The 26696-nt window shown below is 42.7% G+C and overlaps 1 protein-coding gene across 4 annotated transcripts in view; it reads left to right on the top strand.

The window, feature by feature from the left end:
• tmco4 (transmembrane and coiled-coil domains 4) overlaps nt 1–26696 on the top strand; it is a 78140-nt gene that overhangs the window by 36900 nt on the left and 14544 nt on the right. For 3 of the 4 annotated variants that reach the window (XM_067970501.1, XM_067970499.1, XM_067970500.1), the window contains exons 12-13: nt 16177–16294; nt 18061–18178. In XM_067970501.1, coding sequence (XP_067826602.1) covers nt 16177–16294; nt 18061–18178 — 236 coding nt within the window. Of the gene's footprint in view, nt 1–16176; nt 16295–18060; nt 18179–18455; nt 18601–26696 lie in introns of those variants that run through there. The other variant, XM_067970502.1, reaches the window with a different exon arrangement.

Consider the following 26696-nt stretch of genomic DNA (forward strand, 5'->3'; position numbering starts at 1 on the left):
TTCTAACTCGTGGTGACACCACATACAAATTAGCAAATCCGAGTGATGGAGAAAAATCCCAGCATTCATCCACTCTGAAATGCATTTGATCGAATGACCAGAAAACCAGTAGCAAGTTCAAAAGAAAAAAAACTAGCAATCTGGAATAAAAACACAAAATGCTCAAAATACATAGCAGATCTGTCAGCAGTGAAAAAAGACAGGATAATGTTTCAGGTATAAACCTTTCAGAACCTTGAACATTATCCTCCCTTCAGATGCTGATTGACCTGTTCATTTCCATAATTTTTCCCTTTTATTTCAGTACTCTTAGAATTTTCATCCTTGCTTGGAAAAAATTAAGTGGTCTATCTTTTAAGAATTTGAGTTTATTGTACAGCAGCAATACAACTAAACTGTGTTGTATCCCATTAGCCAATTACTGGTAAAGGTTGAGACGGGCAGCACTGATGCAGGCTCCTCACAGACTAGATTAAACCCAACACATCTAGGGGGTGAAGTTCCTCCAGGTGACAATTTACAGAAACTCAGCGTGAGTGCTCCTACTTTGTGCTGATACTGACTTTTTTGCTGAGATTATTGACTAACAATTTCATCCCCTAGGTGTTACCTGAAATGACAGTAAATTTGATTTTCTGAATGTACTGTGACAGATGGTATCATACTCGCTTATTTGTCTCTGATCTAATAACACTTTGACCTTGAAAGTGATGTCTTTCTGATGGGAAGGAGCAGTTACCAGCATAACACTCTTGCGGACAGCTACTGCTATGCATATACAGTTTTTAAAAAAAAAAAATAACTACAAGCAACACATTTTGAAACATTCAAACCATCTTTACTAATTAATAATATTGCAGTTTCTTTGGAGCTGCTAATTAACCATTAAGTAGTTTAATATTTTCAAACCTTGCCTGCTGACCCTAATGGCTTTATTCCTATTTACATTTGTGTCAGTCGTTGCAATAGTGGAGTCTGATTGCAGTGAAGCTTGCTTTATACCATGCCAACTGGGCGATCAGTTCACAGATAAAAAACATTGTGGGTCATGTTTGCTTTCAGATTTTTACAATGTCAAACAGAATGGGATTATACAGAATTTACCTCATCACCAACCAGTGATATGGGTCTCTCCAACAATACTTCCATGGTGGTGTGGGGGAAGAGGAGATTTCTGCTATGTTCAGATACATCATTATCTTGCTGTTCCATACACTTCAGCTGGGGCATCAAGAGCCATTACACCCCTGGAGTCATTGGGGCTGGCTTTTGTGTTTATTCCTCCCTGATTTCAGGTGCATATGGGCATAATGGACAATGCAATAAGTTGGAAGTCCTTTTCCATCCCACTCAATTTCCCAGCCAGTGGTGGAAGCTCTATGGTAATGTGTCACATCCTTCCCTGCCACCCGCCACCCCTACCCCCCCCCCCCCCAACAAATCACATTAGTTCTTGTTCTTGCCATTAGGCAAGAGCTGAAAACAGGTGCCTTTTCTAAATTGTAAGCATTTATACGGCCCAGCAGCCGATACCAAGTACAATTAAATAGATTTTTTTTTTGCTGCAGCAAGTAATTTGTTGATCATTAAAAGCACTCTATGTGAAGGCGATTTGCAGGAGGGATTTTACTGGGCTTTGGGAACGCCATTATAATTGGATTTACTTAGAGGAGGAGGCAAAGGATAGAAACAGAGATGCTGCGGAGGGGTCTTAACCTGCTCACATTCTCCCTTCTCAACTGAGTGTTATAGGCCAAGGAAAACGTTCCTGCAGTAAGTTTAGGAGCTATGTATGATAATGCTATGCTTCTCTAGGAAAGTAGTAATGGACTTGTGTCACCTGCTCCAAGATTACCTGCAACATCCTCGAGGGCAAGCAATGGCACTGACTGTTGCAGTATGGATCAATGCAGTCCTTTTGCCTCTGGATCCTTCCAGACTGCCACAGGTGATATCAGCCAATCTGCAGTCCATGCAAGTATCAAACAGGTGACAGAAGCCTTGCTTTCAAAAGGAAACATCATCAGTTTCCCCATGGACATCTGGAAGGAAGAGGTTAGGACTCAGAGATTTGCACAGATTGCAGACATGTAGCTTTGCGTGCTACTTCCTGTTGTGGTGTAGTTTTCGTGAATCGCAAGCCATTCCATTCAAGGGCAGCTAGTCTGATCATCTGAAACAGATCCTGCAGGATACTGCCCACTTTCCCGGCAGCCATGATGCCTTTATCTTATGCCACTTCTCCATTCCCCTGACACTAAACAACAAGTACTACGTTGGCTTCTTGGCGACGAAGAATACCCATTTTGCTGTGTTTTTTTTATTCGTTCATGGGATGTGGGCGTCGCTGGCGAGGCCGGCATTTATTGCCCATCCCTAATTGCCCTTGAGAAGGTGGTGGTGAGTCGCCTTCTTGAACTGCTGCAGTCCATGTGGTGAAGTTCTGTTAGGAAGGGAGTTCCAGGATTTTGACCCAGTGACGATGAAGGAACGGCGATATATTTCGAAGTCGGGATGGTGTGTGACTTGGAGGGGAACGTGCAGGTGCTGTTGTTCCCATGTGCCTGCTGCTCTTGTCCTTCTAGGTGGTAGAGGTCGCGGGTTTGGGAGGTACTGTCGAAGAAGCCTTGGCGAGTTGCTGCAGTGCATCCTGTGGATGGTACACACTGCAGCCACTGTGCGCCGGTGGTGAAGGGAGTGAATGTTTCGGGTGGTGGATGGGGTGCCAATCAAGCGGGCTGCTTTGTCCTGGATGGTGTCGAGCTCCTTGAGTGTTGGAGCTGCACTCATCCAGGCAAATGGAGAGTATGCCATCACACTCCTGACTTGTGCCTTGCAGATGGTGGAAAGGCTTTGGGGAGTCAGGAGGTGAGTCACTCGCCGCAGAATACCCAGCCTCTGACCTGCTCTTGTAGCCACAGTATTTATATGGCTGGTCCAGTTACCTTTCTGGTCAATGGTGACCCCCAGGATGTTGATGGTGGGGGATTCGGCGATGGTAATGCCGTTGAATGTCAAGGGGAGGTGGTTAGATTCTCTCTTGTTGGAGATGGTCATTGCCTGGCACTTGTCTGGCGTGAATGTTACTTGCCACTTATGAGCCCAAGCCTGGATGTTGTCCAGGTCTTGCTGCATGCGGGCTCGGACTGCTTCTTTAATCTGAGGGGTTGCGAATGGAACTGAACACTGTGCAATCATCAGCGAACATCCCCATTTCTGACCTTATGATGGAGGGAAGGTCATTGATGAAGCAGCTGAAGATGGTTGGGCCTAGGACACTGCCCTGAGGAACTCCTGCAGTAATGCCTTGGGGCTGAGATGATTGGCCTTCAACAACCACTACCATCTTCCTTTGTGCTAGGTATGACTCCAGCCACTGGAGAGTTTTCCCCCTGATTCCCATTGACTTCAATTTTACTAGGGCTCCTTGGTGCCACACTCGGTCAAATGCTGCCTTGATGTCAAGGGCAGTCACTCTCACTTCACCTCTGGAATTCAGCTCTTTTGTCCATGTTTGGACCAAGGCTGTAATGAGGTCTGGATCCGAGTGGTCCTGGCGGAACCCAAACTGAGCATCGGTGAGCAGGTTATTGGTGAGTAAATGCTGCTTGATGGAAGGTGTCGTTGACAGTGCTATCACTTTGCTAATGATTGAGAGTAGAATGATGGGGCGGTAATTGGCCGGATTGGATTTGTCCTGCTTTTTGTGGACAGGACATACCTGGGCAATTTTCCACATTGTCGGGTAGAGCCAGTGTTGTAGCTATACTGGAACAGCTTGGCTAGAGGCGCAGCTAGTTCTAGAGCACAAGTCTTCAGCGCTACAGCCGGAATATTGTCGGGGCCCATAGCCTTTGCTGTATCCAGTGCACTCGGCCGTTTCTTGATATCACGTGGAGTGAATCGAATTGGCTGAAGACTGGCTTCTGTGATGGTGGGGATATCGGGAGGAGGCCGAGATGGATCATCTACTCGGCACTTCTGGCTGAAGATGGTTGCAAACGCTTCAGCCTTGTCTTTTGCACTCACGTGCTGGACTCCGCCATCATTGAGGATGGGGATGTTTACAGAGCCTCCTCCTCCCGTTAGTTGTTTAATTGTCCACCACCATTCACGACTGGATGTGGCAGGACTGCAGAGCTTTGATCTGATCCGTTGGTTGTGGAATCGCTTAGCTCTGTCTGTAGCATGTTGCTTCCGCTACAGATGGAGCTGCCGAGGACATGGGCATTGAGCCCTATAAGGGGGAAGACATTAATGACACGAAGGATGATGACGAGGCTGCGCCTAATGGCCCATTAGGTCCACAGTACACACCTAATGGCCCCCAGGCTCTATACTGTGCCAGTAATGGCCCTCGAGGCTCCATAGTACACACCTAATGGCCCCATGAGTTTGTATAGTGGACCCCCAGGCTCCATAGTATGCACCCAATGGCACCAGAGGCTCCGTCGTAGGCAGCCGACGGCCCCGGGGGCTCCGTCGTAGGCACCTAATGCAACCTGATACTGAAGGTGCTCCTTGCAATTGTGCAAATTAAAAGTGGATAAGTTACGGAATTATCTGTGGATTAGATTGCAAAACAGTTTTCCATTTCCAGTGGAGTCAGAGTTTGTTTAACAAAATTAAATATTGAAAACAAAATATTGGAATAAAAATTGCAAATGGTAGAATGTATGGATTTCGTTGCTGTGAGAACAGTCTGTATTTTCATGTTGCATTGATTACTGTTTCTGATATTCAATTAAATGTTATTTACTTGAGGCAATAATATTTAAAGAATTAGGTTAATTGCTGGGGCAGTCACTAAATTAGGACAGACTTACCTAAGGCAATAGAATTTTTTAGGAACAGGAAGAGGCCAATTAAGTGCCATCTAGTCTATCACTTATTAACTGATCAGCCCCACCTACCCATCTTCTCACCATATCCCTCAATTCCTTTCTCCAGAAAAATCTAATTGTCTCTTGACCCCATTTATACCGTCTGCTTCAGTGTTCTTCCCTATAACTTATTGCACAAACCCATTAACCTTTGGGTGAAAAAGTTCCACCTGTCTTCCCTTCTTAGTCCTAACTTCTCACTTTTAAACAATTGGAACCCTTCACCACAGAGATTAATTTTGTTAATCCTCTTGAATAATAGTAATCTTGAAAACTTCAAGCTCTCCTCCTTTCCAAAGGAGGAAAATACCCAATTTCCAGAGCCTTTCATCTTAATTCAAATATCTAATATCAAAACTTGTCTTTCTCGTTTGCCTAAAGTTGATTTGTAAGTGCCTCACTTTTTACCATGGATCAGTGTTGGGATGAACAAAATCAACCTGCTGTGTAGATTCATAATCTGTACGCTTCTTCTGTTTGAAATGTATAGTAGAGATGGTTAGTGAGGGAAGTATAATGATGCTATTCTTTATCCAATTCCATTGTCACAGGGGGCTACATAGTTCTTAATAATTAATCCCAGTCACTAGATTTTTTTTAGATTAAATCAATATATGATGTGTATTTTTCTTAACTTTTTTGTTGTAGGACAACTCATGTCATATGCAAGCTTAAAAATTGTGCAATGATTAAAAACTCTATATGAAATGCAAGAGAAGAAATTCTGTTTATTATATCACATTCTGATATAACATAAAATATTTTAGGGCATTTTGATTTCAGAAGTTGCGGCAATATTTTTGTTCTGTACTGCAGGTGTATCTTTTCTGATTAGGTTAACATCTGTGGTAGGGAAAATTTCAGAGCCTTTAATTAAAGATGAAATTACCATGTATCTAAATAAAGAAAAGGAGTTGGAGGTAGCCAGTACAGATTTCAAAAGGGACAATTATGCTTGACGTGTATGCTGACGACACTCAGCTCCACTTCACCACCATCTCCCTCGACCCCTTCACTGCCTCTGATTTGTCACGCTGCTCGTCCGACATCCAGCATTGGATGAGCAGAAATTTCCTCCAATAAATATTGGGAAGACCGATGCCATTGTATTTGGTCCCCGCCACACACTCCATTCCCTAGCCACCGACTCCATCCCTCTCCCAGCCACTGTCTGAGGCTGAACCAGACTATTCGCAACCTTGGCGTCCTATTTGACCCTGAGCTGAGCTTCCGACCCCATATCCTCTCCATTACCAGACCACCTACTTCCACTTCCGTAATATATCACCCGTCTCCACCCCTGCCTCTGCCTGTTTGCTGCTGAAACCCTCATCCATGCTTTAGTTACCTCTAGATTTGACTATTCCAATGCTCTCCTGGTCAGCCTCCCACCTTCTACCCTGCGTAAACTTCTGCTCATCCAAAACTCTGCTGCCTGTATCCTAACTTGCACCAAGTTCCATTCCTCCATCACCCCTGTGATCGCTGACCTACATTCACTCCCGGTCCGGCAATGCCTCCAATTTAAAATTCTAATCGTTGTGTTCAAATCCCTCTATGGCCTCGTCCCTCCTTATCTCTCTAACCTTCTCCAGCCCTAGAACCCTCTGAGATCTCTGCACTCCTCCAATTCTGGCCTTCTGTGCATCCCCAATTTCTACTGCCCCACCATTGATGGCTGTGCCTTCAGCTGCCTAGGCCCTAAGCTCTGGAATTCCCTCCCAAAACCCCTCCGTTTCATTACACCTCTCTCCTCCTTTGACGCTCCTTAAAACCTACCTCTTTGACCAAGCTTTTGGTCACCTGTCCTAATATTTGGTGTCAAATTTTGTTTTACTACATTAGTGCTATATAAATGCAAGTTGTTGTTTACAAACCTAATAGAATTCTTTGAGGGGGTAACAGACATGGTAGATGGAGGAAATACATTGGAGTGTACATAGACCTTAGGAGAGCCTTTGACGAGGTACCACATGGGAGATTATTAGAGAAGATTGAGGAGTGTAGAATTAGGAGACAGGATTAAAAATTGGTTAGAAGGGAGAAAATAGAGAGTAGTAGTTGAGAACAGTTTTTCAGAGATGTTGGAAGTGGGTAGTGGTATCCCTCAGGGCTCAGTTCTGGGGCCATTTCTATTCATTGTGTATATCAATAATTTGGATTTAGACCTAGAGGAACTGGTGTCAAAATTTGCAGATGATGCCAAAATAAGAGGTACAGTCAATTCTTTTGAAGACCAAAGAAAACTGCAAAGGGACATTAATAAGATGTACGAATGAGATCAAAAGTGGCAGATGGAATTCAATGTCAGTAAGTGTGAGGGAATATATTTTGGTTTTAAAAATAAAGCAATAATTATACTCTGAATGGAAGTAGGCTCAGTGCTGTAGAATAGCAGAAGGACTTGGGGGTATAGGGTCACAGAACCTTAAAGGCAACACTCCGGTTGATAAGGTTGTTTAAAAAAAAAGCTAATAGAAGTCTAGGTTTTATCTCAAGAAGTACAGAATATGAAAACCAAGAGGTAATGATGAGCCTTAATAAGATCTCAATTAGAGTACCGTGTACAGTATTGTGCTTCACACTATAGGAAGGATATTGAGGCTTTCGAGAGATTCAATAGGATGCTGTCTAGTATGAGGAAATACAAATATGAAGAAAGACTTGAAAAATTGGGTGATTTTTCATTAGAACGACGCAGATTACAGGGCCATATATTAGAAGTTTTTTAAAATATGAAAGATAGAAGCAGACTATTTCCAGTCAAAGGGGTCAAGAATGAGGGGACATAAGATACAAGATTAAATGTAAGAGATTTAGAACAGAGGGCTGGAGAATCATCTTCACACAGAGAGTTGTGAGGCTGTGGAATTCACTTCCAGGGAAAGTAGTTGAGATAGAAACAACATCAATATTCAAGATTAGATTGGGTGGATGAAAGAAAAGGGGTTGAAGGGATATGGAAACAAGGTGGGTAAATGTGATCAGAACTGTTTGCTTGCGTGAAGGGTCAATGCCGACACGGACTGGTTGGGCCGAATGGCCTGTTTCCATGTTGTAACTTCTATGTATTTCTATGGTGGGATGCATCTGTTTATTCCAGTAGTTTGCATTCAGGTCTGTGTAGAGACTGTTGTGACCACACAGAGATAACAGCTATTGTGGCAAAATCTAAACTTTGACTGACTGTGCCTGAATAAACTCGTATTGACTTGAGTCATACTGCACGTGTCTGGACCAGATGGAGTATATATAAGCTGATAGATCTGTTGAAGAATTAGAAGGTTTTTTTTCCTTTCTGTGTTCTGTTTGCAGATGTTTGAGATCCTAAGATCCGTGATACTTGAATTACAATCCAATTGTTTACCTGTTTGAATGTAAAATCATGACTATACATTCACTGCAACAAATATGATCTGTGCAGAGTTACTATAAAGAGTGCCTTGAATTGTGTTTTAAAACTGCTTGGCAGTGAATGAATTTCAATGAGTATTTAAGTGTGCAGCATGAATGTCAATGAACCTGCCTGTATCAGCCCCCTTGCAGTAAAGTTTCTGATTATAATTAATGTAAAACACTTGACCACTCCACCAGATTTATAAAATTCCTTATATTTTTTGAAGACTTTGAAGCATAAAATTGCAGTTATCGTAGATGATGAAACCTGCAATTTAAAATTTCAAGGGGGCTATTTTTGGACTGCTGCATGTTCAAGCAGTTTAGATGGTTATGGAGTAGCAAACAAGGGCACTACAGTCCAGCCGGCAGTGCTCCATGTTCTGATACCCAGAACGCTAGCTTACCAACTAATTTTTGTTGCTTGTGGTAAAGAAATTAAAGGTTAGTTTTGTTTTTCCAATTTTTCTTTCTTACCTCCCTTTTCCCACAGATGCTGATTATTGCTGGCATATGGGGTCCTCAGCAGCTGGCCGGCCACCGCCCTTGGGTACATCACCCAAGTTGCTATTCTTAATGTGTGAGCCCGGGCAGTGAGTAACAGCAGCCTATACAACTGTGGAGGACCTCACAGCCAAATCCAATACAATCCCCATCCAATATCCACACGCACGCACTTTCCAGCAGGAGTCATTGGACAGTGATTAGGAGCGAGAACCCTAGCTAGTGTTTCTGCTCCATATCCGAGGGATGCTGATGTGACATGTAACACCTGGCATCCAGTGACCTGACTTGGAAAGTATCCGTGTGTGGATGTTGAGTGAGGATGGGATCGGGCTTGGTTATGATGATCTCCCCTCATGTTGGATAGCTTGCTACCACTCACTGTCTAGGTTCGCAAATGAAGGTGGCCACTTGGCTGAGGTACTAGAGTGCACCTGGCTCCTGTGGAACCCATACACCAGCCAGAGTCAGCACCATCAGGTGAAGAAGGGGGGTGAGGGGAGAGAGAAGAAAATTAGATAATAAAAACAAGTACAACTTTAAACTGTATTAGTGCTCTGTCAACTGCTTATAGTTTGACATATTCCATAGGGCTTCTTAATATCACAAGGGATTTCTTTTCTATATTGTTCAGCTTTCATAGAAAGCAGCACTTGTTGGATTTCACCGGAGTTATGATGTTCTGGGAAGCTAATCCCCATTTCCAGGTCTCTTATCCCATAGCCAGGGGCAGGACATCTGTTTAGACTAGAGTCTGTGCAGAGATTAGGTTCTTAAATCTGCCCTCAGGTAAAATGAGTTGGATTTGGTGAGCAAGAAAATGGTTTAATATTGTTCCTTTACATCCTGCACTGGTATTTCATTCTTCCAGTTGACCTCTCTATACTATATATAGCAGTTTGAGCCCAGTACCTGCTTTAGAGCAGTGAGAGTCAGCAGCAATAAGTTATACTGTGGGACTACACTGTTCTGTCTCTAGGCATAGTGGAACTCCACACATGTACTCTAAACCACACACAGTTAGATAAGATTTGAAATTACATTTTTAAACTTTAAAAAAAATTGGCCTCCTATCACTTGCCAAAATTTGAAGTGAACGCACATTAATAACTTTAAACCATACTTGCATTGCAGTTTCTCCATCAGTGGGATCCTGTTTTGATGTTGCATTGATGAAGAAACTGCACTGTAACTGGGCCAAATATTGACACTCCCGGGTTTGCCACTTCAAAATAATTTATTTATATGTGCAGTTTGTGGTTTTCTTGTTACCAAGCAACCCTCTTTTAGTCAGGAGAGTAAGATAATCCTGGTTACAAGCTTCCTATCACCACCGTCAATGTCAGTGCATTATTAGTCAAGGAGAAAGCTTTGATGGTGTGGGGCTGTACCCCTGTGCTGCCTTTCACTTTCCTTTCATCCAAAATGAATTGTCCCACTTCATCAATCTGACTGGGAGCCAACATAGATCATTGAGGACAGGGGTGATGGGTTAGCGGGACTTGGTGCTAGGTAGGATATGGGTTTTTTATTTATGGAGTTTATGGAGGGTGTACAATGGGAGGATGGCCATGAGAGCTTGGACTAGTCGAGTCTGGAGGCAGCAAAGGCATGAAATGAGGGATTTTAGTGGCAGATGGACTGAGGTAGGGGCAGAGGTGGGCAATGTTATGGAAGTGGAAGTAGACAGTCTTTGTGATGGAGACGATATGAGGTTGGATTCCTAGCTCAGGTCGAATAGAATGCTGAAGTTGCAAACAGTCTGGTTCAGCCCAAGACAGTGGCCGGGGAGGGGGTGGTGGTATCCAGGCTTGAGCTGATGTGGCAGATAACATTTGTGCCACATAAATGCCAGGCAGTGACCATCTGCAACAAGAAAAAGCTTGACCATCTCCCTCTAACTTTTGGTACCACCATTGCCGAATCTCCCACCATCAACATCCTGGACTCAACACTGACCAGAAGCTTAACTGAACCAGCCATATCAACACTGTGGATACAAGAGCAGGGCACAGGCTGGGTACTCTACAATAAGTACCTTACCTTTTGACCCCTCAAGGTCCTTCCACCATCTACAAGGCTCAAGTCAGGCGTGTAATGGAATATTCACCACTCACCTGGATGAGTGCAGCTGCAACAACACTTAAAGCTCAACCCCATCCAAGAAAAGCAGTCCACCTGAACTGTGCTGCTGCCTCTGAACTCAATATCCACCCTCTCTGACACCAGTGCACTGTCATGTACTTTTTACAGATGCACTGCAGCATCTCACCAAGCTTACTTTCACAGCAGCTTCCAGCCAAAACTCTACCACGAAAGAAGACAAGAGCAGCAAGATCATGGGAACATCACCACCTCCAAGTTGAACATCGGTCTGACTTGGATATACACCGCTATTCCTTCATCATCACTGGGTCAAAATCATGAAATTCCCTACTTAACACCATTGTGGGAATACCATTAGCACAAGGACTACAGTGGTTCGAGGAGATGGCCCATCACCACCTTCTCAAGGCAACGAGGGATGAGCAATAAATGTGGCCTTGCCAGCATCACCCACATTTTAAAAATTTTAAAAAGAAAAGGCAAATTAACAGTGCTGAATTCCAGGTCTGATGACATCTCACAGCCATTGAGGTCCAGAGAGACATGGAACAACAGGTCTGCTAAGAGCTGCAGGTGAAAGGCAGTGGGCTGCAAGTGAACACTGACTATTCAGTTGGAACTCAATAAGTGAATGTAGCAGAAATCAAATCAGAGTTTCAGGTGTAGTTCACATTAGTGAATGAATAGTGTTCCCAATACCAACTACACTATCAGGGACAGGCATCAGTAAAAACCTAGAATTCCTCTCTCAGACTTGGAAAATTGTAGGATGGCTCACCCTGAACTAGAATCCATGTTGTCATAGCACCTCATGCAATGGAACCATGGCTAGCATTGTGAGCCATCTGACAAGAGAAGGGTGTGTGGATTGGGAGTCCTGAATTTGAATTTGGTGGTATTTGGGAATTTGAATTTGGGAACTCTAAATTAGATAATTTTGCGGAGGAAATTAAAAATGGGTCAAAGAAATTGCAAAAATCGACTTCTCTCCACTGAGTTACAATACCTCACGACATCACTAACTCCAGCCCTACAACCCTCAAAGATCTCTGCATTGCTCCAACTCTGCCCTCTTGTCCACCCTCGTTCCTTTCGCCCCACGATTGGCGGCTATTCCTTCAGCTGTATAGGCCCTAAATTCTGAAATTCCCTTCCTAAACTTCTCCACACCTCTCTCCTCCTTTAAGACCCTCCTTAAAACCTACGCCGTTAACCTTTAGTCACCCATACTAATATCATCTCCTTTGGCTCAGTATCAGGTTTTTGTCTGATTACACTCCTGTGAAGTACCGTAGGACATTTTCCTATGTTAAAGGTGCTATATAAATGCAAGTTATTGTAGTTGCAGGTACTATAATTACAAATATCCTCGCTGTTACAAGACAGGGTGTTATGAAGCTCTTGTATAGAGATCACTTGTTCATCCTCCGAGGTAATCATTTCCAACTTTTTAGCTAAAAATAAATGTATAATAGGTCTTAATGCACAGGAACTCTTCCATGTTCAGTAACCATCCTTCACTTAACATTGTATGATGCACAGAAATGTAGGTTGTGGAAATTGGTATCAAATCAAATTGCAAATTGCTAGCTGATTTATAAAAGATGAGCCAAAAACTTGAATCATAACATTGACGCAGTGCCATAACAAATTAAATCAGACGTTGGACCAGGTTAAGGGGAAAGTTATTTATCATTGTAATATCTCCTGATGCCACATTAATGCAACCACTCATGCATGAGCAGTACAGGATTCAGAAACCTCTTGATTAAAATGCAAAACCATCTTGCCATCTGGTGTAGTCATTGTTTCCATTAATCCATCCAAAAAAATCAAACACACTCAGGTTCCTCCTCTCCCAGTGCCCTCTTTCTCCCACTCCCATTACTTCCCTTTTTCTTTGTTTCCCCCATCATATCCCTTTCGCTTTGTCCTCAAGTACCTGAACTCCCCCTCTCCTTTCCCGGTACCCACCACCCCCTGCCCTCCCTCTCCCATTGCTCCCCTTTCTCTGTGTCCCACTGTACATTTGAAGTCCATTTCACATAATAACCAACTGTCAGGTGGAGCTGAATGAATTGAACTCAGACCTGGTTCCTGCGGGTGAGGGTTTACTGCTTCAGAAACTCCGCAACTTGTTGCATTAAGAGAGGAGAACACAGAGACTGCTGGGAGAAGGAGAGCACTGTAACACTGGAAGAGGGAGAGGAGGAGCAGTGTTACCACCTTCCTTGCCTTGCACCATCATCCCTTTTTCATTTAATCACTCCTGCCCTCTTATCAGAGACCTTCCTTTTCATTCTTTCCTCCCCTCCTTTCCCCCCACTCCTCTTCCTCTCTTCCCCCCCCCCCCCCCCCTAACACACTTTTTCCCTGGCTTTGTACTTGCTTAAAAACTGTTAAATCTTCAACTTCTTCCAGTTCTGACAAAAGGTCATTGACCTGAAACGTTAACTCTGTTTCTTTCTCCACAGATGCTGCCTGATATGCTGAGTATTTCCAGCATTTTCTGTTTTTATTTCAGATTTCCAGCATCCGCAGTATTTTGCTTCTGATTAAGAGGAAGCATTCTGTTCCTGGAGGCTGTCACCTTCACACCAGTAAAGTTGCTGTTTATATGAAACTACTGTGGATGAGGCTGAATGTAAAGTGCTAACTGAGTGGAGTCTGCTGTATAACCTCTGCCTACAGACGTGCTACATTGAGTGGAGTCTGTTGTATAATTTCTGTCTACAGCTGTGCTTTAAATACAGTCTGCTGTGTACTCCGACTTGTGACATCATAGGCATTCTGTGGCCTCCACCTCTTCATCATTTATATGCTACTCTTGGCAACATAATTTGGAAGTATGGGACTCCTTCTGTCCTCTTCACAACTTACTTTCCTACCTACCTTTGTGTCATCAGCAAATTTAGCAACCATACATTCAGTCCCTTCATCCGAGTCATTGATATAGCTTGTAAATAGTTCAGGCCCAAACACTGATCCCCGTGGTACTCCACACGTTACATCTTGCCAACCTGAAAATGACCCATTTGTGCCTACTCTCTGTTTCCTGTTAGCTAACCAATCCTTTATCCATGCTAATATGTTACCCCCTACACCATGAGCTTTTATTTTGTGTAGTAGCCTTTGATGTGACACCTTGTCAAAAGCCTTCTGGAAATCCAAGTACACCACATCCACAGGATCCCTTTTATCCACGTTGCTTGTTACTTCCCCAAAGAACTCTAATAAATTAGTCAAACATGCACAAGCCAGCTGGACCCTGCTTCAATTCTTGGTTGGTGTTGTGTTAGCTGATCTCAGCTGAGGAAGTAATTTGGAAGCTACAATTGACCTCAGCAACCCAAACAAGAGGAGAGGGAAAAAAAATCAACCAGTTCCAGCTGTCCGGTGACCCCTGCTGGAAAGTGAATTTGTGTAGACATCAGGTGACGACAGGATTAAGTTCTGCTGTGACGGTTCTAGACTCACACAGGCAGAATGGCACTTGAGAGAGATGCCACAGCGTAGTCAGTGCCCATGGAACCGATACCCAGCACTGACCAGGAACTGAAGCAGGGGTCTTCTGGGCTGTGCAGCTCAGCATTAGACTGATTATGCCTTTTAACTACTAGGCCATTCGGAGGAGGAAGAGAAATAATTGGGATGGTGGGGAATTAGTCTTCAAATGAACTCTATCTTGGATTTACTGATCACCCTATGCTAAACTGAATAAACTGGACAATTTGTCTCAGTGTTGATTTAGGATAAGGGTTCAGGCTCGATGAGTGGCAAACATTGTGAATTAGTGCTGCAGTAAGGCTGTAAACAGCACAGACTGCAAGCTGTAACAGATGTTGCCATGAGGGACAGACTGAGCTGATGGATGAGAATAGTATTATGGTCCCTTTAAACAATCTTCATGTTAAATATTTACTGTGAAATTCACTTGTACAACTCAACATGTGTAAATATCAACATTGTTCAGCAATTATCTCATAGAGCAGAAGTCCTCTTCACAATGTGATGTGAGGATATAGACCCAGGGTTCCGTTCATTATTTTTTTAAAAATCAGATTACAAGTTGGATGGTAATAGTCAATAACATAAGAACATAAAAAATAGGAGCAGGAACTCAGAAATAGATAGAAATAAAAGAGGGAGGAAAGGTCTTGAGCTGCACAGGCATTATGGTGCTGAGCTGCACGGACCAGCAGGTCCCAGTTTCAGGTCCTGGTGTGTGCTGAGTATGGGTTCCATGGGCACTGCCTACCCTGTACTACTTTTCCTAAGTGTGTGTGAGACTAGAATCATCACAGCTGAGTCGATCCTGCCCTCACCTGATGTCTACATGGATGCACGTTCCAGCAGGGGTCACTAGGCAACTGTGAATTGAAATCCTGGTTGATTTTTTTTCCCCTCCACTGCCCTGGTTACTGAGGTCAACTGTAGCTTCCTTATACTACGGCGACCTGATGTGTGTGTCAGCTTGGCTCCGTTGATAACACTCTCATCTCTTGAGTCGGGAGGTTGCCAGTTCAAATCCCATTCCAGGACCTGAGTACATAATCCAGGCTGACACTCTAGTGCAGTACTGAAGGAGTGCATCATTGTTGGAATGTGCTGTATTTTAGATGAGATGGTAAACCATAGTGGTTGAGATGTACCTTAAAGATCCAATGGCACTACTGGAAGATGATCAGCCAGTGCCAGTCAGGTGTCCTGACCAACATGTCCCCCTCAACCAACATCAACGAAAGCAGATTGATTGGCCATTCATTTCATTGTCGTTTGTTGGGTCTTGCTGTGCATAGAATGGCTGCTGCATTTGATGATATAACACGCTATATAGTGTATTATTTAATATCATGCATTCTATACCATATGGCAACCAAAACATAAATTGACTCAAGAAATAAACAAATGGCATTCAGTGCATCCAAATTGCATCCTGCACATCGCACTAACAGAAATAACGGAATTTAGCTGAGTTCAATATGAAACTAAACTATCCTGCTTAAAGCTGTTGAACTAATCAGATTAGCTCTGACTGTGTCTGTGCTTTGATAAGATTCACCAGTTTGTACTAAGTTGACATTCACAATGATGAAAGATCATCAACCTGAAACATCAACTCTGTTTCTCTCTCCACAGATGCTGCCTGACCTGAGTGTTTATAGCATTTTCTTTAATTAACATTGACATGCTAGGATAATGAATCTGTTTGTGCTGCAGGGTGTCAACAATTTTCTTATAATGCACACAAGGTTTCATCATACCCTCCGTTCCTTTTGTTTTACAGATTGTGAAGGAATTATTGAAGATGTTGTGTTGCTAGGAGCACCAGTGGAAGGTGGGAGCAAACACTGGAAACCCCTCACTAAAGTGGTTGCGGGGCGAATAATTAATGGCTATTGCAGGTACACAAGCATGTTCTGCGCTTTGAGACTGTAATATTGCTGACTTATTACAAGGGCCAAAGTTCCTGACTTTGCTAATTTAACGCAAAAGTAGATAAATTAAAAAGTGATGGAACGGGGTAGAGAGCACTAACTGGATACTAGTGAAGAAAAAGACAATTCATGCTCATTAAGATCATTAATTATGGAAGGCATGCTGCACTCCACAGGTCGATTGAATTGAAAAATGAGTATGATCAATTTGTACAAGAAAATGTTTCAGCCACAGTACTATATGCAGTTTTGGGATTCCCATTATGGAAAGTACATTAAAGCGAGAGAGCATACAGCATAGATTTGCCTGAATGATTCGGAGATGAGAAATTATAATTATGAGGAGAGGCTTAAGATACTAGAACTATTTCCACCAACCCTATTGGCTATGAAGCACTTTGGGACGTCCTGAGATCATGAAAAGTGGCGTTATATGAATGCAAGTTCGTTCTTTTTTCTGTAAAAGGAAAGTTAATACAGTTTTTAAACTTTGAAGAATTTCGATTGTGTAAATAGAGGAAAACTCCTCTGGTTTCGGGAGTCATTGTTGAGGGGTCATTGATTTAAATTGTCACTAAGAGAGTAATGAGAGAGGTTCTATATTCAGATAGTTGTTAGAGTGTGGAATGCTTTGCCAAACAGAGAAGTTGAGGCAGAGACCATTGCATCTTTTAAGGGAAAAGTAGATAAACATGTGAAGTGGAGGAAGATACGGGGCTATAGGGAGAGAGAAGGGTAGTGGAATTAGTTTTGGATTGTACTAGCAATGAGCACACAGACATGATGGACCAATATGTGCTTTAAACTTCAATGGTTCTATGGGTCAGACTGGAGTTAAAGCGTTTAACCAATTGGAAGATTTTGAAATATGTTTATCACTATACCAGACAGATCTGTACAGTGGGTTAGGTTTGGTGGTAAATTTACTTCCATAGGGAAACCTGGCTCACTTCCTAAACACCCTGGGCAATGTAGAGCCTGAATCAATTGTCGTTGTATTGGTAAATATGATCCTAATGTGGTGGGCTAGTTTATTTTTTTTAAATGACATTTATTTAAAGGGGAAGAACGGTTGTGGAGGTGCGACTATGAGCTCAAAGCACACACAATTTTATACAGAGAATAAAATAATAGTTGGGCAGAATTTTTTTTGACATTTTTAATAAAAACCTTAAGTTTCTTTCCTGCACAGAGATAGCATGTCAGACTCCCCCTCTGACAGGCCTCTCCAGTATTGGGAGACCCAGGAACCACATTTTAGGCTAAGGATGCAAACTTTTTTGATGACCTAATCGTATTAAAACATTAAAGCATGTAAGTGCCCAATATGATGTTATAGCCATTAATCCAATGTGAATGCCCAGTGATAATGTCATAGTCACTAATCCCATGTGAACATCCAGTGATGGTGCCCCAGTCACTAATCCCATGTGAACATCCAGTGATGGTGTCACAGTCACTAACCCCACGTGAACATTCAGTGATGGTGTCACAGTCACTAACCCCACGTGAACATTCAGTGACAGTGTTCTAGTTATTAATCCTCCTCTGGTCTAAGCTTTTAAAACCCAAGCTTGGCATCACTTTCTGATTGAACTCCTCTTCTGCCATTCCCAACTTTGGTGTCCTCTGCTTTAAGCCTTGACTTTCATCGTAGTTTCCCCAATTTGCTTTGGGACAAATGGTATTTCACTAAATCTTTTTTGTAAAGAGAATTCTTTCTGCTCTAACAGGGGAGACTGGCTTCTTAATTTTGTCTATCGTAGTTCATCAGTACAGCTCAATGTAGCAGGTCTACAGCCAATTGCCATGGACGACAAAAGAATGATTAATGTGGATCTTTCATCCATTGTGAGTATTTATCTCCACTGTCTTAAGTTTTGTTTGACATGCATGAACAAACTTTACTGTACGGGACAGTGTCAGTCTTCCTTTGTTGGGTGACTGTTTATTTCTGATATACTGTAGCTATTTTAAACCTATCTTAAATTAATTCAATTTTTTTAAAGGTGTCCCACTATATTGTTTGTTATTCTGAGCACCGAACCCTCTTCAGCTTCAATCTTGGTTCTTGTTCTTGTTCTTTTTTCATGTGATGTGACGGTTCAAATCCCTTCTTCCATTTCAGGTACCAAGTGTTGGCTTCTAGCTGTCCCCAGTTCCGGTATCACCTGAGTTAGATGCTTTTCCCCAAACACATCCCTTCACCCCAGCCTTAGAAGAGCATCCCCTACTGTACCAGTGTCAATTTTTCCATTTCAATTGCAGCTTGTGTGGAGTTGTGTGCTGTGGACCCACACACATGAGGAATTGGTTTGAGCAGCATCGCCAACAATCTCTATTCTCAAAGGGAGTCCCAACACAGCATCCTACTTGGATGATGCATCAGGGCTCCTTTTTATAATTATAAGTGATGACAACACTGATTATAACTACCCAAATGTTGAATCCTTACTGTCAGCGAGCAGAGGAGGCTTTAATCCTATTAGATCTCTATTTCAAACCTGGGTAGCCCCCCTCATGGTTTTTTCTTCCAGTGATACAAAGCCTCCAAGTGCATGTGATATTATGAGATCAGTTAACCCTTCAGTAACCTTGGCAGTTTAATTCCCAATTGGAAACCATTAGAAATTCTTATACACATTTAATATCCAGACTTGGTGAAATAAATTTGCAACATTTGGTTTTATCTTAATAAAGTGTATTTGAAATATTAAATTTTATTACTGTATTTAAAAATATATTATTCAACAAATTCTAACTGTTACTATGTAAATACTATCAGATTAGCCTAGTTTGTTTTTAGACCCTATGTAAAGTTAATAAACTGAAGAAAATTTTACCCCCTACACATCATGGAAAAGAAACTCTTTGGGCATGTTGTTTAGTAACACCAGAAATATGATGCTCTTAAATGCGTTTACTATATCTGATACACAGCAATTAAAGCATTTCTTCCCAGCAGAGTAATTGTATTTAGTACCTAAATAATATTTTTTGGATTTCAGAAAATATTATTTCTGATAATTATCCAAATATTGTATTTCGCCTCCTACATGCTGCTAATCAAGTAGTATGTTCATGCTCCCCATTCCTTGCATTTTCATTACTGCAAAGGCTTTCCCAATTTCTATAGTGAACAGATTGAGTATCTTAAGGACATGGGAATGAACAAACAGCAAATCCAACTGCAGAATCATTCACAATCACAATATAGGTGCCTGCAGATCACAGTGCCAGTACATACCAGGAAAATATGTTGCAGTTTTTCTGTATTTTGAGCCATTCCCAATACCGATTGTAACCTCCTCCCTCAGCATCCTTATGCACTGTGCTTTACAATGCTTCAGTTTACTTTAGATGCTGGTTTGGAAAGCACACGTGTAAAGGATCTAATGCTTTCAGATGGGACGATAAACTGAGGCCTTGCTGTTCTGTAGTGATGTAGAAGCTCCCAGGGCACTATTTGAAGAAGAGCAGTGGAGTTCTCCCGTTAGCCTGGCCAACATTTATCCCTCAACCAACATCACTAAAAACAGATCATTTGATCATTTATCTCATTGTGAGAACTTGCTGTGTGCAGATTGCTGCATTTCATTACTTTGCAACGGTGACTACACTTCAAAAAGTACATCATTGGCTGTGAGGTGCTTTGAGATATCCTGAGGTCTTGAAAGGCACTGTGTAAATGCAGTTTCTTTCTTTAGAGTCTGTGTTGTGACAGCAAGTATGATTGAGTGCAGTTAATGTCAAGCCCCATCACATTACACAGTCATTGTGGTAATGAAAATATGACACTGTGACTAGTGAAGATGAAAATAATTGCAGCTCCCACACATGTTTTATTCCATTTTAGACTTCAATTGTTTGGGGGGAAAATTAGGTGCAATCTAAATTTCATAGCAGTGTGATTTTAATTTCAGTCTGCTATGCAAGCGAAAATGAAGAGCATTAAATCATTAGGTAAAATATATAGCAACATTGGGAGCTCTGATGAAGATTGGGAAGCAGCAGCAGTTGAGATAGAAAGAGAGACAAGTAGACAAAGAAAAGAGAAACATACAGGGAGAGAGAGCAAGTCAAGCAGAGAGAGAAAGAGAAATACAGACAGGTCAAGAGAGAGACTAATTACTGTGAGATGAAGGGAAGTGGTTCCTGACACTAGATCTGTGAACAGGAGGCATAGAAACAGGGGTCAGTTCTAATCTCACACTAGATAATGAAAGACACTGTGACAATGATTGCCTGACACAGTTGGGGTTGTCTGACGTTTTTCTCTGTTTTTATGAGACTTTTCATCAGACCTTGCCATTTAGTATTTGCAACCACATTCCAATTACCTGGCATGTAAATTCAAGCCTGTGATTCATTCAGAGGAGATTGGATCATAAGTTAAAGTTTACACCTACACAGAGAACATACAACTCATTTTTCCAAAAATGCAGAGGGTTGAATTGATGGTCTTGCTTCAAATTACTGTTACTGCAACTTCTATCAAAAGATTAGTCCGAAGAGGCTAGACATGAGGGGATTTAAACTGATTAACTGATTGCCATATCGATCACTGTCCTTGTTATGTAAAGAAACCTATCGAGGAGCACACTCTGAGTCCCCCATAAACCTGAAATTTGATACCCTGTCTAACCTTATGATCATGCATTCAGATGTGGTGCTCTTGAGAAGCTGACTAGCAAATTCTAGAGCATATGTCAAAACATTTAATTCAAATAATATTCCACAAAATGTAGCAGACCAATAAGTAAGTTCCACTGAATTACCAAGCAACTTGAATAACATTTCATTAACATACTTCACCATAATAGCAGCACGGAATGAGAAACGGTCATTCTGCCCATGAAGCCCACACTCTCCATATACCACATACAATCTAGCCTATCATGAACCGTACCCACCTTTTTAATCTCCTGAGAGACAGTTCTGTATAAATTAAGCAAAACTCCTGAATATTCATCCATCTTCATATCTCCACGATTCAGCTCTGGCCTGCTGACTTCCAGGTAACATCTCTCCTGACATTTTAAGTGGTTCCCTCTCCTCAGGTAGTGACATTCTCCCTTTAAAATCTACCGTCATCAGTTCTCTCCTCAAAAACATACCTTCAACCCCTCTGTCCTTGCAAACTACGGGCCCATCTCCAACCTCCCTTTCCTCTCCAAAGTCCTTGAACATGTTGTCGCCTCCCAAATCCGTGTCCATCTTTCCAATAATCCATGTTTGAATCTCTCCAATCAGGCTTCCACCCCTGCCACAGCAATGAAACAGCCATAATCAAAGTCACAAATTACATCCTCTGTGATTGTGACCATGGTGCATTTTTCCTTCTCGTGCTCCTCAACCTCTCTGCAGCCTTTTACACGGTGACCGTACCATCCTCCTCCAATGCCTCTACTCCGTTGTCCAGCTCAGGGGGACTGCCCTTGCTTGGTTCCACTCTTACCTATCAAATTGTAGCCAGAGCACCTTCAGCAGTGGCTTCTCTTCCCATCCCCGCACTGCTGTCTCCAGAGTACCCGAACGATCTAACCTTGGCCGTTTTCTCTTCCTTATCTACATGTAGTGCCTTGGTGACATCATCCGAAGACATGGGGTCAGCTTCCAGATGTACGCTGACAACATGCAGCTCTACCTCTCCACCATCTTTCTTGAATCCTTCACTTCCCTTTTTGTTGTCTGACATCCAGTTTTGAATGAGCCTCAGTTTCCTCCGGTTAAACGTTAGGAGGACCGAAATATCGTCTTCATCCCTGGCCACAAACTCCGTACTCTTGCCACCAATTCAGTCCTGCTCCCATACCACCGTCTCAGGTTGAACCAGACTGTTGACAACCTTGGAGTTCTATTCGGACCATGAGATGAGCTTCCGACCCCATTAATACTCCATCATAAAGAATGTCTACTTCCTATTTCCATTATATCTCAGCCCATTTTCTGCTGAACTCTCGTCCATGCCTTTGTCACTTCCAGACTCGACTATTCTAATGCTCCTCTGGCCGGCTTCCCGTCCTCCATCTGTAAACTTCAGCTCACCCTGAATTTGGCTGCCCGTATCCTATCCCACACCAAGTCCTACTCACACATCACTCGCTGACCTACATTGGCTCCTTGTCTCCCAGTGCCTCCAATTTAAAACACTCATCCTCGTGTTTAAATCCCTTCATGGCCTTGACCGTAATCTCTGTAATCTCTTCCTGCCTTACCGCCCTTCCTAGAACTTTCTGTTCCTCCGACACTGGTGTCTTGTGCATCCCCCACTTTGCCCCATCTTTGGTAGTAATGCCTTCAGCCATCTAGGCCCCATGCTCTGAAATTCCCTCCATAAAACCCTTCACCACCCTCTCCTGCTTTAAGACTCTCCTTAAAACCCACCAGTTTGATCAAGGTTTTAGTCACCCATCCTAATAGCTCCTTCTTTGGCTCAGAGTCCATTTTCGTCTGAATTAACCTCTGTGTAGCACCTTGGGACATTTTTCAATGTTAAAGGCACTGTAAAATACAAGTTGTTGTTGTTTTCCTCCCAATCTTTTCTCCCCACCCCCTGCCTCCCCCAGGGCAACACATGAACCACAGTGTTTTCTGGAGTATTGATTATCTCTGTCTGTACATCTCTGAATCCTTCAGCATCCTCTCTAACCAGATACATAAGAAAATCAGGGGCACTGGTGCCAGGCAAAGCACAAATGCATTAGCAGACGCTCCCGTTCTTATCGTTGGCGTGCGCTTCCGCTCTTGTTGCTGGCGCGGGCTCTTCCCCCCCCCCCCCCCCGTCGCTGGCGCAGGCACCCCCACCCCTGTCGCTGGCGTGCGCTCCCCCTCTGTCACTGGCACTTGGCGTCTCCCACTCGCCCTCTCTGTCACTGGCGCTCTCCCTCTGTCTTCCAGACATGCACTTCCTTGGAATTCCTGACGCATGCTCCGTGGGTATTCCTGACGCATGCTCCGTGAGTAATCCTGACGCATGTTACCTCGGTATTCCTGACATGCTCTCCCTCGGTATTCCTGACACATGGTTCATCTGTACACCTGACACATGCTCCCTCAGTTATCCTAATAGATGCTTTCTCTCTTTCCTGCTATATTTGTCCTCAGAATTCCAGACACATGCCACCTCTGTATTCCTGACATGTGCTTCCTCTATTACTGCCACTGTCTCCCTCTGTATTCCGGCTCCCGCTCCCTCGGCTCTCCCGGCTCCCGCTCCCTCGGCTCTCCCGGCTCCCGCTCCCTCGGCTCGCCCGGCTCCCGCTCCCTCGGCTCGCCCGGCTCCCGCTCCCTCGGCTCGCCCGGCTCCCGCTCCCTCGGCTCGCCCGGCTCCCGCTCGCCCCTGAATTCCAGACACAAGCTCTTTCTGTACTCCTGATTTATGCTTTCCCTGTGTTCCTGACAATGACCCCCCTCTGTATTTCAGAACGTACTCCCTCAGTGTTGCTGATGCATGCTCCTTTGATATTCCTGACACGTGTACTGTCTGTATTCTCACCTTGAGGATTTATTGCTGTGTAACTTGTGGTTCCACTTTTATTTTCCTTATGTGTGTAAACTTTACCATTGCTGAGCCACATGCCAAACCAACCTATCTTATCCTAACGAATGAGGTTACTGTGGGAAGGTGGGGGGCAAATCAAATGTAAAGTATTTCATTCTTTAACTAACTGTGCAATCCTAGAATTCTCTTTGTTTACATTTCTTGCACTAAACTTTGTTTTAAACAAAATTGAATCATCAAACTTATTTCAGACACAGTGGAAAAGAGAAGATTCACTGTTTGGTTGCTTCAGTTTATACCAGCAACACTGTTGCCAGTGAACGTGGGCTTTGAGATCAGCAGCAGTTTTGTTCATATTATGTTAAAAGTAAAAAGAAAAGCAGTGAACACTGAACCTGAAATAAAAACAGAAAATGCTGGAAATTCACAGCCGGTATGTCACATTCTAATAAAGGATCTACACCTGAAATATTAACCTTTCCTCTTTTCAGATGTTGGCCAGCCTGCCAAGTATTTGCAGCATTTTCTTTTTTCATTTCCCTTCGGAGTTGATCGCCAAAACCAACACACACATTCCCTCAGTGCTTTAATGGCTGTTGCTGCTACATTCTTATTTTACACAGAATTAAAACACTGCTCCTCAAGTATTTTAGAAACATCCAACAATAGCAAAATAAACAGACTTATTTTGAAGAAAAGCCTACATGAACATAAATGGTCTAGGGTTGACTCGTGGAGATGTAAGGATGGATGAATGTTCTTGAGTTTTGCTTAATTCCCTTTGGCGATCAGGGAGTATTTATACAGAACATGGTGTTTTCTCATTCCATGCCTCTTGTGCAGAAACCAGTGTAATAGAATAGAACGTACGTTTTATCTGGAGTTAGGTTACAACCTGATTTATCTTCCTAGTCAATAAACTCATAAATACCAGAGCTGTAACTTTTGTCATAAGCTAAATTGTCTTCAGAACAATGTGAGGCAGCCAGATGTGGAGTCTGCTTATTCTCATAACTCCAGATGATTATCATTGTTCAAGAACATAAGAAAGCTCAGAACAAGAACGGGAGATATGGCACAGCAAGCTGTCTCCCTCCACATGCCTTCCATGGTATGACAATGCCAAGTTCGCAAACTATCCTATTGCACGCAGCGTTAAATCATCTTTGTCTGTACTGTCCTTCAGTCCTGTATCTAACTGCTTATTTGTTCAACAATTTTTTTTTTTAGCAATGTTAGTCAATACAGCTAACTTTCCATACTAATCTGTGGAAAAATAATTCCTCCTAATGCAGTCTTTCCAGGCCTACCCTTGATCACAGGTCTCTTGGTTTTGCTTTGTGCACATTCTGGGGGGTGTGGAAACTGGATTATAGCAGAAGTGGGAATTACTCCTATTTCCAAATGAGAGTAAATGACGTGCAGTGAATTTCAATCTGTAGATTTATTTTAAAAGATTTTACAACTCGGAAAGAAATTGAAGCATCCAAGGTGTTATCTCCAAACCAAGATTATTCCAGTTTTGAATTAGGATAGATATAACTGGCAGCAGTAGAATGTGGAATTATGCATGAAGTGTAGCTCTGTCCTCATGGTTCAGTGGGAAAATACACTGTACTCAGCACCGCTGTTTTAGGGAGGATGGAAATCAGGGAAGGTTCCTATTCCTGATTCCCACTCCAATGACCCATGCTGAAAATTGGATGAGTGTGGACAGATGAAAACAGGATCAAGCACCATTGTGATGCTTTATACTGTCAAGATACCTGCCAACACTTGACGTCCAGGCTCACACATGCAGAATGGCCAGTTTATCAAGGCCCTGGAGACCTGCCTATATCCACGAATTGTACCCCAGCAGGAGGCAGCACTCTCAGGAGTTAAGGGGAGAAGATTGGAAGAAAAATTAGGAGGGCAAAAAATAATCATTGTTTCTCTTTCTCCCTGCCTGTCCCCATTGCAACATATTGGATGTCCCTGGATCAGCAATAACATACAATTTAATTACAGCCGATGCCATATATCTTATTCATGATGTGGAGATGCCGGTGATGGACTGGGGTTGACAATTGTAAACAATTTTACAACACCAAGTTATAGTCCAGCAATTTTATTTTAAATTCACAAGCTTTCGGAGGCTACCTTCTTCCTCAGGTGCACCTGACGAAGGAGGTAGCCTCCGAAAGCTTGTGAATTTAAAATAAAATTGCTGGACTATAACTTGGTGTTGTAAAATTGTTTACAATATATCTTATTGTACTTGATACCTTATATGCCTATTGTATCACAGCTAGATCGAGTACAAGGAGAATATTTTACTGTAAGTCAGCCTTCTCTTGCCAGACTTTCAGTACAAGGCAACTTTGATGAGCTAATTAACTGTTGATATCCATCTGCCCAATCCTGTATTTACCACACCACAGTCAGCCAACAATGGGAGAGAAAACCAGATCCATGAGTTAAATATTCTATACAGAACAAAAAGAGAAATGCAAGTCAGAGGCCAGAATCTTTAAGCTCTGAGTGATCCAATACAATTTTTCTACTTCACACTCATTATAACGTCAGGTAAGAATATAGGAAAGTACAGGACAGAAGAAGACTTTACAGTCCATCTGGCCGGTCCCAAAAAATTAATATTTCTTGATTTCCCACTCCCTCAAATTTCCATCCAATTCTTTAACCTTTTCTACACCATTTGCCTCCCTGGGCCGTCCAATCCACATGTCCACAACCCTTTGCATAAAGTAGTTAAATCGTAACTGTCTGTGCATCTACCCACTTCTAATCTTGAGCCCGTGTCCCCGATTCTAGAGTTTGTGACAGTGAACCCTAATAATAGGTTTGAAATTATCAGTAAGGTCA

The sequence above is a fragment of the Heptranchias perlo genome, chromosome 32 (assembly GCF_035084215.1).
Source record: "Heptranchias perlo isolate sHepPer1 chromosome 32, sHepPer1.hap1, whole genome shotgun sequence".
Lineage (NCBI taxonomy): Eukaryota > Metazoa > Chordata > Chondrichthyes > Hexanchiformes > Hexanchidae > Heptranchias > Heptranchias perlo.